The sequence below is a fragment of the Rasamsonia emersonii genome (assembly GCF_000968595.1).
Source record: "Rasamsonia emersonii CBS 393.64 chromosome Unknown ctg1118621760512, whole genome shotgun sequence".
NCBI classification, from domain to species: Eukaryota; Fungi; Ascomycota; class Eurotiomycetes; order Eurotiales; family Trichocomaceae; genus Rasamsonia; species Rasamsonia emersonii.
The window spans coordinates 1-14,214 of record NW_013562948.1 but is presented as its reverse complement, the minus strand read 5'-3'; the positions used below and the strand labels follow the sequence as shown (position 1 = coordinate 14,214).

The 14,214-nt window shown below is 53.9% G+C and overlaps 3 protein-coding genes across 3 annotated transcripts; 2 read left to right on the top strand and 1 right to left on the bottom strand.

Moving 5' to 3' along the window:
• Window positions 1-1,650: 1,650 nt before the first annotated feature.
• T310_7179 (C6 finger domain protein) lies at window positions 1,651-4,954 on the bottom strand (the record flags this gene model as incomplete). The annotated part of the gene is made up of 5 exons (XM_013470024.1): window positions 1,651-1,751; window positions 1,809-2,007; window positions 2,073-2,924; window positions 3,000-4,102; window positions 4,549-4,954. The coding sequence occupies 5 exons, from the start codon at window positions 4,952-4,954 to the stop codon at window positions 1,651-1,653; spliced, it is 2,661 nt and encodes an 886-aa protein (XP_013325478.1).
• A 5,227-nt stretch (window positions 4,955-10,181) lies between these two features.
• T310_7178 (uncharacterized protein) lies at window positions 10,182-10,913 on the top strand (the record flags this gene model as incomplete). The annotated part of the gene is made up of 2 exons (XM_013470023.1): window positions 10,182-10,206; window positions 10,441-10,913. The coding sequence occupies 2 exons, from the start codon at window positions 10,182-10,184 to the stop codon at window positions 10,911-10,913; spliced, it is 498 nt and encodes a 165-aa protein (XP_013325477.1).
• A 1,092-nt stretch (window positions 10,914-12,005) lies between these two features.
• T310_7177 (uncharacterized protein) lies at window positions 12,006-13,644 on the top strand (the record flags this gene model as incomplete). Its single annotated transcript, XM_013470022.1, has 3 exons — window positions 12,006-12,316; window positions 12,512-12,570; window positions 12,617-13,644. The coding sequence occupies 3 exons, from the start codon at window positions 12,006-12,008 to the stop codon at window positions 13,642-13,644; spliced, it is 1,398 nt and encodes a 465-aa protein (XP_013325476.1).
• Window positions 13,645-14,214: the final 570 nt, after the last annotated feature.

The window sequence follows — 14,214 nt, the reverse complement described above, 5'->3', positions numbered from 1 at the left end:
GCATGGTGATAGATCTCTAGCAAAGAGGATCGAGGTCTTCCAGAAGTTGGATGTAGAGAAAACCAGAGAGAAGCGATAGGTGGTTGTGGTGGAGGTGAGATGGAGATGTGAAGAAGGAGAGTTGGAGAGCGCAGGTTGCAGGCGGGCGAGGTTTAAGTAGGGAAGGCGAGAGGGGGGGGTGGAGGCGAGGCGGGCAGCGGTCTTAGTCAGGGTTGCCTGAGCGGGCAAGAGACGCCCGGCTGGTCTGGCAGCGTCCTAGCAGGTTCTGGCAACCAGTCAGCGGCTGTGGCTGGGGAAGCTGCTAGAAGGGGGCGGATGAGTCAGGCCGGGCAGTGACGATGGCGGAAGGTGACGCCATCCCCCTCCGGGCCTGGCACGCAGCGAGCATTCACAGCCACCCATCCAGGCCAATGAAGAATTTTCTTTCCGCGGATTCTCAGCAGACGGCAGACTTCGATATCGTATTTCAAAGTGACTGATATTGCCCAGTTTGTGCCAGCTGTCTTTCTGCGATCCCCGGCATCATGGTTATCGCCTCGATGACGTGATGATGGCTTATCTGGCAGGAGACGCTATCACGCGCTGCGTTGCCGAAGGTCCCCATCATGGACTCCAGATTGCGCGCTAATTACCCGTCCTGGTTAACCCGGCCAGCGCTCCCCAACGGTCCTCGCGGTCCAACTCTGGGATCTGCCTCGGGAACGGGCCTCTCCGCCTTCTGCAACCTACCTAACCTAGGTACGTCCATATAATTACCTAACGTTTGCGACGTAGAAAATGCCGCTTCTTGGCTGGGGACTTCTACGACATGGATTTGCATCCTCTCTCTCCAAGTGGGTTTCTCTGATTTTTGTCATTTTCGTCGCCATATTTACTAGTATAACTATGCTTTGTCACCAAAAAAATAATATTTCTGAATAATAGAGTAGATAGATCGGTAGATAGCGGTAAATAGCAACGGTCGAGCTGTCCGATCCCGCGGCCATCCCAATGTCCCAAATATCAGCTCATATCCACTGAGCGCAAGGAAGGGCCCTGGCCTTCACTTCTTGGTCCGGGTGGACGGCCCGAGAGCCAGCCACACCGGAGGAACCAGCCCGGGAGAAGAAGAGCGCATATCGCAACTCGGGCAAAGGATCAAAAAAATCTTCAAATGCAGACACATCCATCGAAGCAAAACAGGGAGGATACACAGCAGATGAAACACAAGGCTGAAGCAAAACATGCAACAAACCGACAATGCAGTTGCGCCGTCATTGGTGCTACCATGACATCTCATGATCCGTGAGTCATAACGTTCGTGATCCTCGTCACCGCTGCGGAGAAACACTATGCGAGAAGGAAGGTAAATCACGGAGAAAGTATAGATGATGGAGGTGTCGGGGACATTTCGGGGTCGGTGGGGAGGAAATCGGATCAAAGAGTCTTGCAAAAAAAAAAAACAGTAAACAGAAGAAAAGAAGATTCTCGTGTAAAGGAGGGTAGCTTGCCCCGCAGGCGTCTTCGGGCATGTCTCATGACGACGATTAAATGCATTACTCATCAGAGTTCATCTCCGCGTCAATGCCGTCATTTCTGGAGGCCGTTAATATGCGCAAACAAAAAATCAATCAAATCAAAGGAGTCGCGGTTTGGATAGTATCGGTCTTTTTAGTTGGCACGAATGACCAATCGAGAGAGGAATTTGTTGGACAGGCAGTCGAAATCGTTGCGGTTAAACGTTGAATTGGAGCGAGTGCGAAGGTAGGATTCTGCAAAGGGTCAGCTCGAAAAAAAAATTCCGGCGAGACCGAGAAGTGGTGACATACCATATTGGGTGACATGTTGGCGGACTTCGGTCATCGTGTTGCACACATCCGGGTTGGAATTGAGCAAATGGTGGTGCTTTTGCGTTTCCCAGTCGGTGAAGGCGGGAAGTTTCTGCGAGATGGCTTGGAAGAGACCAACAATCACCCCAACCGGCGTGGTCTCCATATCGTTGCAGAATTTCTCAACCGCCGCAGCATCCTTTTCGAACAGTTAGTACGGTACAATGAACTGACTACTCATTTCACAGTCTCAGCTCAACTCACCGGAACGCGATAATGGCAGTCGAACTGCATTTCTTCCCACACCGCCAACAGGATCGAGGCAAGGATGAAGATCGTGGGCCAGTTCTTGAGCTTATCACCGCTGTAGACGCTGGAATACAACGCAGAAAGCTCCTCGAGGACATCCTTCTGCAGCTCCCGCCACATGTTGGCCATGGCACATTTGATCTGGAAGTTGATCATCACCGGTGCCATCGTCTTACCCCGGAACCGGGAGTTCTCATCCTCAATCTTGCCGAGAAAGCCTTCTTCATCTCCGATCCCCTCGACCATGGTCACGTGGAGGGTGAGGTTGTATGCGAGGATGAGCTTGAGGGCCTTGCGAATCACGTTGAGCTTGGTGCGGTAGTAGTAGCGGTAGGCAGTCTTCAGCATCTGCGTCAAGAAGGGCGTGCCATCAAAGTAGTCGTCGACGAACTTCTCGAAGGTGCCATCGCCATCGATGTGACGGTCGAGATAGTCGGACAGCATCGCGTGGGAGATGCCGTCCATACCAGCCGAGAGCTTCATGGTGGACACTTCAAATTGATTCAGTTCCCGGTGGACCGACTCGACCCAGTCCACGTTGAAGCACTCTTCGTCGCGAACGTAGACCTCGCGGGCGTTGATCGGCATCACTTGACCATACCCGTGTGTCACGAAAAGCGTCCTCTCGTGCTCGGAGAATCCCTTGATGTTCCCAACCGAAAATCCAAGGGTGATATGACGCTCATAGTCGGCTTTCCAGTCTTTCATGAAGTATCCAATCTCCTTGATGTCGATCCTGGTGCACGGAACCTGCCACAACCGGGCGTGCGATGGCTGGCAGCCGGCGCAGGGTTCACCTTTGTCGCACTGTTCTCGTCGTCAGTAAACCGATTGAAAATGCACAAAATGCAGCAGAGGGAAGGGGGGGAATCAAAAACATACAGTCTTCTTCAAAAACTTGCACCGCAGACAGGCTCGCAATTTACGAATCTCGCTGGCCTGCTTTCGCTGGTCAGGCTTCAGAGGACCCTTGCGTTTTCCAATTTTCTTTTCCGTGGTCTCTGGCTTCCCAGACTGTGATTGCTTGCGGACTTTGGTCTCGGAGGTCTTGGCGGCAATGGGACTCTTGCGAGAGGGCTTCCTGCTAGGAGGGGAGGCCGAGGACTGCGAAGTTGTGGACCGCGTCGGGGACGATGACTTCTTCACCGGCACCGGGATGGGTCGCACGATGGCGACAGGGCTGACGGCGGTGGGTGATACAGAGCCGTGAGAGGTGTGGTCCAGCGAGACGCGCCGGTCGACGGAACCGTTATACAGCGACTCCAGGTTGGACTCGGAGCTCGGGGAGCTCAAGGGGTTGGAGATATCGACGAAGCTGCCCCAAGAGGCTTGCGTGTGCTGCTCGAGGTCCGAGTAAGACGACTCGGAGAGCGTCCGGTTATGCAGCGTCTGGGTGGGATTGATAAACATGCCCTGCTCCGGGAACGGATCCATCGAGCGACGGGTCTCGATGGTGGCCCAGCCATTGTCGCTGCTGGAGCTCGTCAACGATCGCACCTCCAGGTAGGTATCGGTCGGAGAGCTGCTCTCGGGGACGTTGTGCGGGGCCCCATAGGAGGTCATATCGGGGAGACCATTGGGGAACGACATCAGATCATGGAAGTCGTGGTAGGTGAAGGGCATGATGTCGACAGGCGCAGACAGCGACAGATAGGAGCCATCCAGCAGGCCGCTCGTGTCCAAGGGGGCCTGCGAGGCGGGCATCAAATCAACGGGAGACGTCTGCAACGGGACGGCGTAGCTGGAGGTGAACGGAGGGGCAGACGTGGTCTCAACCTGAGAGTATTGGAGCTGATTCTGGAGCTGTTGTTGGAACTGCCAATCTGAGATCAGATTGGGATCCTGGGAGACGGTCTGATCGTAGACGTGACCGCTGGTTTGCAGCGGCGAGACGTCTCGCCGCCCGTCGGGTCGCTGGCCATTCTGATCCACCGCCACGGGCCAGCTCTGGGCGTGGATATAGCCTCTCGAGTCGTAATCGAGCCCTACGAGGCCATCGTTGGGGAGATCAATGTTGGACATAATCAATGCCGCGCGCAATCGCGACGAGGAGACTCGAAGAGGCGGCGAAGGGAGCTGGAGGTGAGGACGAGGCCTTCAGCCTTGGGAAAAGTCGAGAGACTGGCAATCTGGGGGACGGGCGAGGAAAAGGCCGTGGGCGGATGGGCACCGGCGAGCAGCGGTGGGGAAGCAAAGAGGCGGTGAGCGGGTGGGCACGCTAGGGGAGTTCGGCTGGCGGGTTATCGCTATCGCTAGCCCGTTATCTGCTGGGGCGTGATCCGTCAGATCCCCCTAATGCCACGCCATCGGTGGAACGCCCGCCCGGCCTGCCAGTCGCAGGCGCTGGTCCCGCGGCCCGTCCGCCGCTGGCCGGGGCCGAGCAGCTACTATTTGAGGCGAGTCGCGTCCTGTCCTCAATATTGAGGCCGACGAGCGCTCCAGCGCCCCAGGCCTGGGCACCACAGCCGTTTCTCGCGGACGGAGCGCGCTCCAGCGAGCAAGAGCGCAACCACGGTACCACCGTAAGGCTGCAGCTCTGCGGCGACAGGAGCACGCAGATGAACCTGGATCTGGCATCTCCTTGACCTGGGTGGCTGGATCGGGGTTGGCGAGGCTGTGAAACACGGGACTCCGCATGCAGCATCCGCCTGACGAATCAAACGGCCGCCGGCGTCGAATCCCGCCGTGGAGATACGCCGCAGGATGTGGCATTTCGCAGTCACGGGAACACGGAGGGAACCCCGCTGTGTCCGTGCTCGCCGTGCAGCAGCGCCGCCAACCAGCGCGCAGAGACCGGCCATCTCTGCAGCGCAGCCAGTCACGGCTGGACAGGTCATGGTTGTGCGCTACTCGAGGCATGCATGCTGCAGGCCTCTCGCTAACTCCGGACCAGCCCTGGCCAAGGCATCCAGCACATGTGGCAAACCATTCACTCGTCCCGGCTGCTCCGTGGGCAGACCCGGCAGAGGCCTCGAAGGCGGGGTTCGGTTGATCGTCCCCCAGGAGATCCCGGTTATTGCGTACAGACGGACGGGCGGAACGCATTTGCAGATCTAGAGATTGCTTGCACTGAGATCGCTAGAGCACGATGGGCTAGCATAAAAATAAACAATATACCTCCTGCGGGGTAGCAGTGGGTGTGATATATGGAGGCTTGTTGTAGACGGCTGCGATAGAGCTGTTTGGGGTCTTATCTATCGCGCGCCCCTCCCCAGATAAAGTCGATGCGCACAGCTTGTCTGTGTGCGAACGAAAACAGGCAGTCGTCGAGATTGCCTGCAGCTGTCACCCCTCGCCCAAGGAAATTGAAGCAATGGACTCCTCCGTGTAGGCACTGCAGCCCAGGCCGGCGTTGTGACTGGCCGCTCATGCCCGTATCGATATTGCTTGCGTCGGGGCCACTGCAAGCCACCAACGCGAGGCCGGCGATAGACTCACGCAACAGCTGTCTCAAATGATAAAATACTCCGCATGGAGCGCCATCGTTTGTGGCTCCATAGACGCAGCTCGACCCATTTCTCTGCTCGCGAAGACACAAGCTTCGGCAGACCTCCGCGAGTCTTCATCTTCTCTCAGTATCCAGAGGGGAAAGACGTGCTCGGAGCTGTCCAGCTCATCGTAGCTTCGCCACTCGTCCCGACGGCCAGCGGAAAAGCGCCGCAATTAGCGTCCGTAGTCGAGAAAGTCACATTTCCAGCAGCAGGAATATCCACCTGCTGAAAATAGCGTGTCGATCGAACCGTCTTGCACGTCCTTGGTTGCTGGATAGAGCTGCAGACAAGACGATGAGAGAGGACGCGCCCGTATTCGAGTGTCAATGGGCGGCCATTCATTGTGCGCGACGGGCCCGTTCGGCAAAACAGCGGCTGCCCGACGCCTCATTCATCGCCAACAAGAGCTGCCTTCAAACTCCCAGAGACAAAGAAACCCCAGGGGAACAATACTCAGTGTTTGTTCCCAGCCCTCCTGCCCGCATCAAAAGGCATTCACTCGTTTTCCATGCCCGTCGTTGCAGCCTCTGCGAAATCCCGCCGTCGAGTCCGTTTTCCAGCGAGTAGACAGTCTGCTGCCGCGACACTGTCTCGCGTCCCCGGCCAGCCTGAGCAACGCACCCGGGATCTGCAGGCACATGGTGGCAGTTTGCCTCCACTAGGACCCCCGAAATCTCCGTTCCCGAAGCAAAGCAAGACAATGGCCACACGCCCCGAAGCCGTCCAAGTTCCCCCGCTGTTCACGGAGCTCCCCGCCATCCGCGACTCGCTGAGCACGGAAACAAGCAAGGTGCAGGATGAGACCGTGGAACTCTGTCTGCCCTTCCTGAAAGGCACGGACGGCACTCTCAGAGATACCTTGAATGCTTTTGGTGTGTCTCGTCTCCGGAGAGACCAGCATATTGAGTACCTCTATGATTCCTTGGAAGACTACCCCAAAAGCTTTACTGGGCTCGATTCCAGTCGTCCGTGGATGGTCTACTGGGCCCTCGCTGGGCTGGCCCTTCTCGGTGAAGATGTGACCAAATATCGCGAACGGTACGATGATCCTACGGGCACGCTGTGCCATCAGACAGAGAGTTCTTCCTGCCGCGAAGGCAGCTGACATCACTATCTTCACAAATATAGGGTTATCTCGACCTTTACCCCGATGCAGAATGCTACAAGCGGTTTTGGCGGGGGTCATGGCCAGATGTCGCATTGTGCGTCGACCTTTGCTGCTATCCTTTCTTTGGCAATGGTCGGAGGGAATGATGCATTCGAGCTAGTCGATCGAAGAGCAATGTGAGTTGTCCTTGTGTGACCGGTTCGAGGTCTCCCAGTCCTCAGTCACGAGCCTAACCAACTGCTAGGTGGAAATGGCTGGGTGAGTTGAAGCAGCCTGATGGGGGCTTCCAGCTTTGTGCAGGTGGCGGAAGAGGATGTTCGGTACGTTCCCTTCCACCACTCTACTACGTTCAGAGTGCTGAGATGGATTATGGATAAGGGGCGCGTATTGCGCAATGGTGATCATTTCGTTGTTGGATCTACCACTGGAATTACCCCCGGACGCCAACGCCAGGCGCTATGGTCTGCAGACATTCGTAAGCGGTCTTCCAGAGTATCTCTCCCGATGTAAGTCCCAGTTCCCCTCTTCTCGGAACACGTGTTGACCGGCTGCGGCTCAAGGTCAGACATATGAAGGTGGGATATCCGAATCGCCGGGTGCGGAGGCTCATGGAGCATATACCTATTGTGCTCTCGCATGCTTGTGCATCCTTGGCAGACCCGAAGACACTATTCTGAAGTAAGTGGCTGCATGATGACCACCTTTCGTGGATGCTTGACTAATAGAACTGCGGTAGGTACATGGATATGCCATCCTTGCTGTCTTGGCTTTCTGCGCGACAATACGCTCCCGAGGGAGGGTTCTCGGGCAGGACGAACAAGTTGGTGGATGGATGTTACAGTCACTGGGTTGGCAGCTGCTGGCCACTGGTCCAGTCTGCTCTGCATGGCGCGCAATCTGCATCTGGACCCCTCCCACCGCCTGCCAGTAATCTGTACAGCCGCGAAGGTTTGGCGCGGTACATCCTGGGATGCTGTCAGTCGAAGAAGGGCGGCCTCCGGGACAAACCTGGCAAGTATGTTGCACCGTCGACAGCTCGACTGAACATGTGGCAAGAGAAAAATCTAACCATAGGCCAGGCACCCGGACTCGTATCATACATGCTACACCTTGACGGGGTTAAGTAATCTCCAGTACCATCACTACCACACGCACGACGGGTCTTCCACCAGCGGCATTTTTGCTTCGGCATTTTCCTGGAAGGCAGCGCCGATCTTGTCCAGTCCCGATGCGGAAGCAGATGCAAACGTGTTCGAGGAAGACGATCGTCTTACGCCCTTCCATCCGCTCTACACGATCCCGCACCAGGCGGCAGAGAATATGCGGAGGTGGTGCGAAGAGAGGAGCATCGAAACATGAGATGTGGCATCTCTACGACTGAAGATCGCCGACTTGGTTGAAGCATTTGTGTAAAGATGTAAAGCACCGCTTCTATCAGCCTTGTTTTCAAATTATGAGGGTCATATCGGGGGGATTTCTCCCACAGGCTTTGGATGTGTACATGTAACGAGCACTGGAGCAGAAGCCATCACATGCTGCTGACTGGAAGTGCCAGATAGTACCTACTACTGCCGTGCATCCTCAATGACGAGGTTACAGACAAGAGCATGCGACTCTTCGATGGGCCTGTGAAGTGCCCAGGCCCGGTTATGTTGCCCACTGTTAACAATAACGCGCCATTACAACTATGTCCTAGTATTAATAGGCACCTAGACAATGCATACAACTCGATGGACATGTACTGTACCTATCTAGTAAGGACTAATACTTCCCCTGGTACTGCGAGCTAGTAACACGTTCGTCCTGCTGGCCGGATTTTTACGTCCTCACCCAAGCCAATCAGTGGAGATCGCTGCTCCGACTGTGGAGATGATTCCTATTCTTACTCCGTATTCCTCTGTGGGCGTCAACAGCGTTCCATCCATCCATTGCCGACCCCAGACCGCCCAATAGCCAGAGCAGCGGGTGCAGGCTCGACAATGAAACCCTGCGCTCGCTGGACGGCTGGCGTTTCCCCTGGTAGGGATTTCTTTCAACAGATCGGATGCCCCACTGCAGGCCATCGAGGTTGGATGTAAGTACGAACCGGCGGGAGGAGGGGTAACAATAATTAATTTACAGACTGCTGACAGAGTATATACGAGAATCGCAGAATGGCCATCCTCTCTCAGCTTATTATTGTTGCAGTCTCTTCATCCAGCTCTGGAACGCGCGGTACTAGTACCACTGTGCCAGGCAGTTCCCCACCACATGGATACTCCGTAACGCGGCCATCGGATTGCCAACTCATCATTGCATCGGATGCCTGTCACTAGCCGGAGCATGGTCTGCCACTGCAGTCGGCCATGCACGCCTCGAATGAGGGGTCTGTCTTTCAGTTCAGTGCAGTCTGTCCGATTTTATTAATTACGCCAAGATGGTAGTTAATAATTGAGGAGCAAGCGATCAGAGAGTCCGTCTCGTTCGTCTCATCCTGTATGATGATCGTCCCGTATCCGAAGAGGCGGTCGGTCGGAACGCTTGCCGAGGTCAGCAGCCCCGACAACAAAGAGCAGAAAAAAAGAAAAGAAAAGAAAAGAAGAATCAGGAATTGAACAGCGACAGAGGAATCATTGATGGCTGCCAATTCGCTCTTCCTGCAGACCATCAATTAATATTCCTGACGCGCTCTGCACACACTACACTACATGCTTGTCCTGTCGTCCAACACCGACTGCATTAGCATCAGCCCTTCGGCGGCAATTCTGCTCTGACGCGGTATTGCATCCTGCGTACCGTATTTCAATGGCATGGCACGGCGGTGGGCCTGCGCCGTGCCTCGGACGTTTCTTTTGGAATCTTTGACGCCTGGATCGGCAGCCAATCTGGCCGGTCATAGGCTGGATCTGGGGCGTCGCGCAGTCACTGGCCGACAGCCGTGCCAGCGCATCAACCGTCAGATCCAGACAGACTGAAAGGTAAAGTAACGACCAGAACAGACCACAACGGCAATGGAGAGCGCGCGCGCTGCTGGAAGGCCGAGCCCGTGCTTGTGTTTTCTTTAAATGGGTCCTGTAGTGATGATTTTCAGCCCCATTAGTCTTATTCACCGTCAATTAAAGCACGATAGATATACATAGCTTTCGCTATCGACCAGGTAGCGCGCCAATATTAAGATTTTATTTTTAACCTCCAGACCAACGCCGTCTGCGTCGCTGGCGAGGACCGATCTGTTGTTCCAGCGCCATTTCTTCAGTTCGATTCGCAATTGATTGATTGATTGAGAACGAGAGACCTCCCTACCTACCTACCTAAACCACCGACCCTAGCCTCCAGCCATACATTGGGCATCGACCACACGCCATTGTCCTCGATGCCTTCTTGGTCATCATTGTAGTCTGCGTCGCGGGATTGACGATCCGGGCACCGAAGCTGAAGATCTGAAACGCCGGTTGAATTGCTAATCTGTTCTCTGTCGCTGTCGCCATGTACTACATCCTCTATCTCGATAGTACGTCAGCCAATGACCATGATTTGACTCTGTAACTGGCAATTCAATCCATTCTTGAAAAGCAGGATTGGCCATGTGGCCAATTGGAATACTATCGCCTTTTCGAGCTGTATTTTATTGGTTGTATTTGTTCTTTTCGTTTGTTCAGCTTCTATGACCCAGCCTTATCAGAACATGCACGCCTGTCATGTCAGCTTCAATTTTATGACAAAACCACTGACGGAGAGATTCCAGGCCTCTGCCGCCGTCGCCGCTGGCCGGACCCTCTCTACGAATCCTACACGTGTCCCAATGGCTACACCTGCGTCGTGCGCGTCAACAACCGCGAATACCAGACCGACACCGTCTGCGAATCCGAGAAGCTGGCCCAGGAGAACGCCGCCATGCGCGCGTACATGATCTGCCGCAACTTCTCCGTCAACGATGGCATGTACCCGGCCGGCCATGACCACGGCGGGGTGCTCCAAGGCCTCCCTGTCGCCATTGGCACGGGGCGGAAGACTCACAGCAACAGCAATAGCAACAGCAACAGCAACAGTAATAGCGACGATACTGATGCTTCCAGCGGCAGCTCCAGCAGCGGAAGTAGTCGAAGCGGCGGGAGCAGCCCCGAAAGCCACGACGGAGGTCGAATGATGATGATGGCTAGTCGGGAGCGACATGTTGTTCCGTCGAGGGCTCTTACCTACGGTGGTCGTGGGATGTAATAAAACAAAGTCGACTGTCGATCAGATTATCGATTGCTTTCTACGGATCCCATGATCTGAATGAGGGTCGAGATCAACATCCATTCATGCACCCATCTGAAACTTCAACATGGAGAAAAAGGAAACCAGAATGGAAAAAAAATAAACAAAAACAAAAGCCTCACTGGCATTCATTATTAACGACGTTACGACCGTGATGACCATGAACCTATTTTCGATTTAGAGACGAAACATGACACGACATGGCATTCCACATCAAGGAGATGCCTTGTTCTTTTTCTTTTCTCAACCTTACTTTCCTTGCTTATGACGATTATACGACGATTACGACGATTATGAAAATCTTGATAGAAATGTTGCGGTTCACTCGGATACTTTGTTCCGCTTGCTTGCTTGCTTGCAAAAACAAAAAGCAAATGCAGTCCTGGCCACAGGAAGTATTCTCTCGATTTCTCTTGTTTCTTTCTCTCTTTCTTTCTTATTTTCAAGTGACATGACATTTTATTTATCTTTATGCTACCAGGGACCAGGGACCGTTGGATTCAAGAAAAATCCCTTTTGCAATGCCTGTGCAATTCGCGATTATCTAGCTAGGCATGCAGGCATGGGCTGGTGATTGATTGTGAAATATTCACTCGTCGTTGTGTGGGAGGTCTCTGATGGCAATTTGGTCGCTTTTTATCTTTTACATGTCTGATGAAAACACCTAGGGAGGGATAGGGCAGGCAGATTATTTATTTATTTTTATTTAACGACCTGGATTTTTGACGTTTTCATCTTCGTCTTTCAGTAAAATACATGCCTCTAATATATGTCTTCTGGACGGGGAGCAACCAGTGCAAACAGGAAGCCCTCGATGACGTATTGACAACACAGCTCAGCCGTCCTTGATTGCCAACAACAGACATGTCACGAGCCAGCTTGTGAACAACCACAGCTCGTGTTTTCAATTTGAGATATCTCTTTTATACCCCTGGTCTACAAAGCTAACGATCATATGATCCTTTGCCATGTATTACAGACAGCTCCGTCTGTCCCACCCATACGCAGAATAATCGGTACGCCTGCCATCTGCTGGAAAAGGGACCCAACATGAGTTACGCTTTGCGCTGCCGGGCAGCACGTACCTGCAGCAGAAGGGCATTGGAAACTACTATCTCTCGTATACGGGCAGCGACCAATTCGGATCTCCGTTTCTATACTACTCCCCCGGCAACAATTGCCCTCGAGACGCATGTACGAAGCAGCAGTCAACGACAACACGCTTCGTCGGCGACTGAGCTGCAACTCCTTGGACGTAATAGGAAACGGTTCAATATCGATAACATTCGCCGGTATGCCTCTCAGGCAGAAGAATCGAGTTCTACGGGCGAAGACAATCCAGGACTTCAGGAGGCAGTGTCGTACGTCAAAAACAAGCAGAACGAGGCTCCATGGCAGCGAGAAGGCTCGCAGGCGCCCCCGGTTGAACGAGAGAAGGCTGAAAGTGAGAAGAAAAAGGGTGCGTCATGCGTCTCTCTTGAAGGGAGCAAAGCAGCAGTCAATAATGCTTACGTGGAGTATGCTCCTGCAGGAAAGCTGCTCTCTACACCGTCAAGACTGCTCAAACTGATCTTACCCGTCACTACGCACGAGCATGATGATCACGATCAGAAAGGTGCGTAGTCATCAAATTTGTCGCATCTATCTCTAAGCTATTGCAGACGTCGAGCCCCTGGCTCTCCTTGTTCACCCCCAGCAACCTCTGTCCTATCTTGAACGGCTGATCCAGGCCGAAGTCCCGCCGATAAAAGGCGAGCACGACCAGCTGCGACCTCCAACGGTGTCGTTCCTGGCCATGGAGGTCCAGGACGACGCCCTCAAACCCAAATCCGCCTCCAGACATGAAAAACACCATGCTGGAGACGGTGACGAGGAAAAACCGCCGGAAGATGAATCGGCGTCCGATCTGAGAGGCGGACCGGGCGAAGGCGGCGTCGAAATGTACCGCAATCTGGAAAAGAGCGAGCCCGAGGCCGTCAACCAGGGCCGGTTCGTGCGATGGTCGTCCTCGACGGAGATCGGGGACTTCATTCGGGATGCTGCTCGGGCGCGGGAGTTCCTCGTCGCCATCGAGGGCTCGCCCTTGGGCAACATCCCCGTTGGGGTGCCGTCCTTCAACGACCGCACGTACTATCTGAGGATGCGGCTGCGAAAGATCTCGCAGAAACTGAAGGATCTGGCCGTGGTCAAGCACGAATGCGACATGCTAGCGCACCGGGGCGCGCAGCGGATGGCGCTCGGCGGGTTGGGCGTGCTGGTGGTATGGTGGTACGTGGTGTACAGACTGACATTTCAGACGTCGCTGGGCTGGGACACGATGGAGCCGGTGACGTACCTGGTCAGTCTCTCGGCGCTGATGTGCGGCTATGCGTGGTTTCTCTACCACAACCGGGAGATCTCGTACCGCTCCGCGCTGGACTTTACGATCAACCGGCGGCAGCAGCGACTATACAAGATGAAAGTGTTCGACCTGCAGGCGTGGGAGTCCCTCGTGGACGAGGCCAACGAGCTGCGGCGGGAGATCAAGACCGTGGCAGCCGAGTACGACGTTGATTGGGACGAGACGGCGGACGAGCACGATGTGCAGGTGACGGAGGAGCTGAAGAAGGAGCGACACCACCGGAACGGCCACCATTCGGAGAGGAAGAGCAAGGATATCCATGATGAGGCGGAGTGGCGTGTTAATTAAAATCCTGTCATATTATCATGTTATGCAGAGATGCATCAACGATTATATATATGCATCTCTACCCTATAAATATGACTGGTTTCCTCCAGTCCACTTTACTGTCAAGAAGACATTATTATATTATGATCATTATTATCATGGGTACCTAGCCTACCTAGCAATTAAATTCTTCTTCCACTCATAAGAATATATCTGTGACCATTTTTACTTTTCTCAATGGACGACAGACGGGACATAGATGTAATATTTAGCGTATGCAAAATTTGGTGCAGTTTTGGCACCCCAAAACCTCAAAAAATTGCAACTTTTGTATCGGAAGCCCTCCAAACCACCAAAATACTGATTTTTCTCACCAAATCCCATCGATTTTTTACTGAATTTGTCATATCTGAGGTTTTTCTGACTTTCTAATTAGGAAATTATAGCCTATATTCAAACCGATATCGAGATGTCTGCGAATCGCGCTCCTGCCGCCATACCCCTACGACCTTCGCAAGAAGCACATTCCTCGCATCCCATCCCCCAGCCCCCGAACCAGGATCCCCGCTCGGCAATTNTACTCCGATGGCC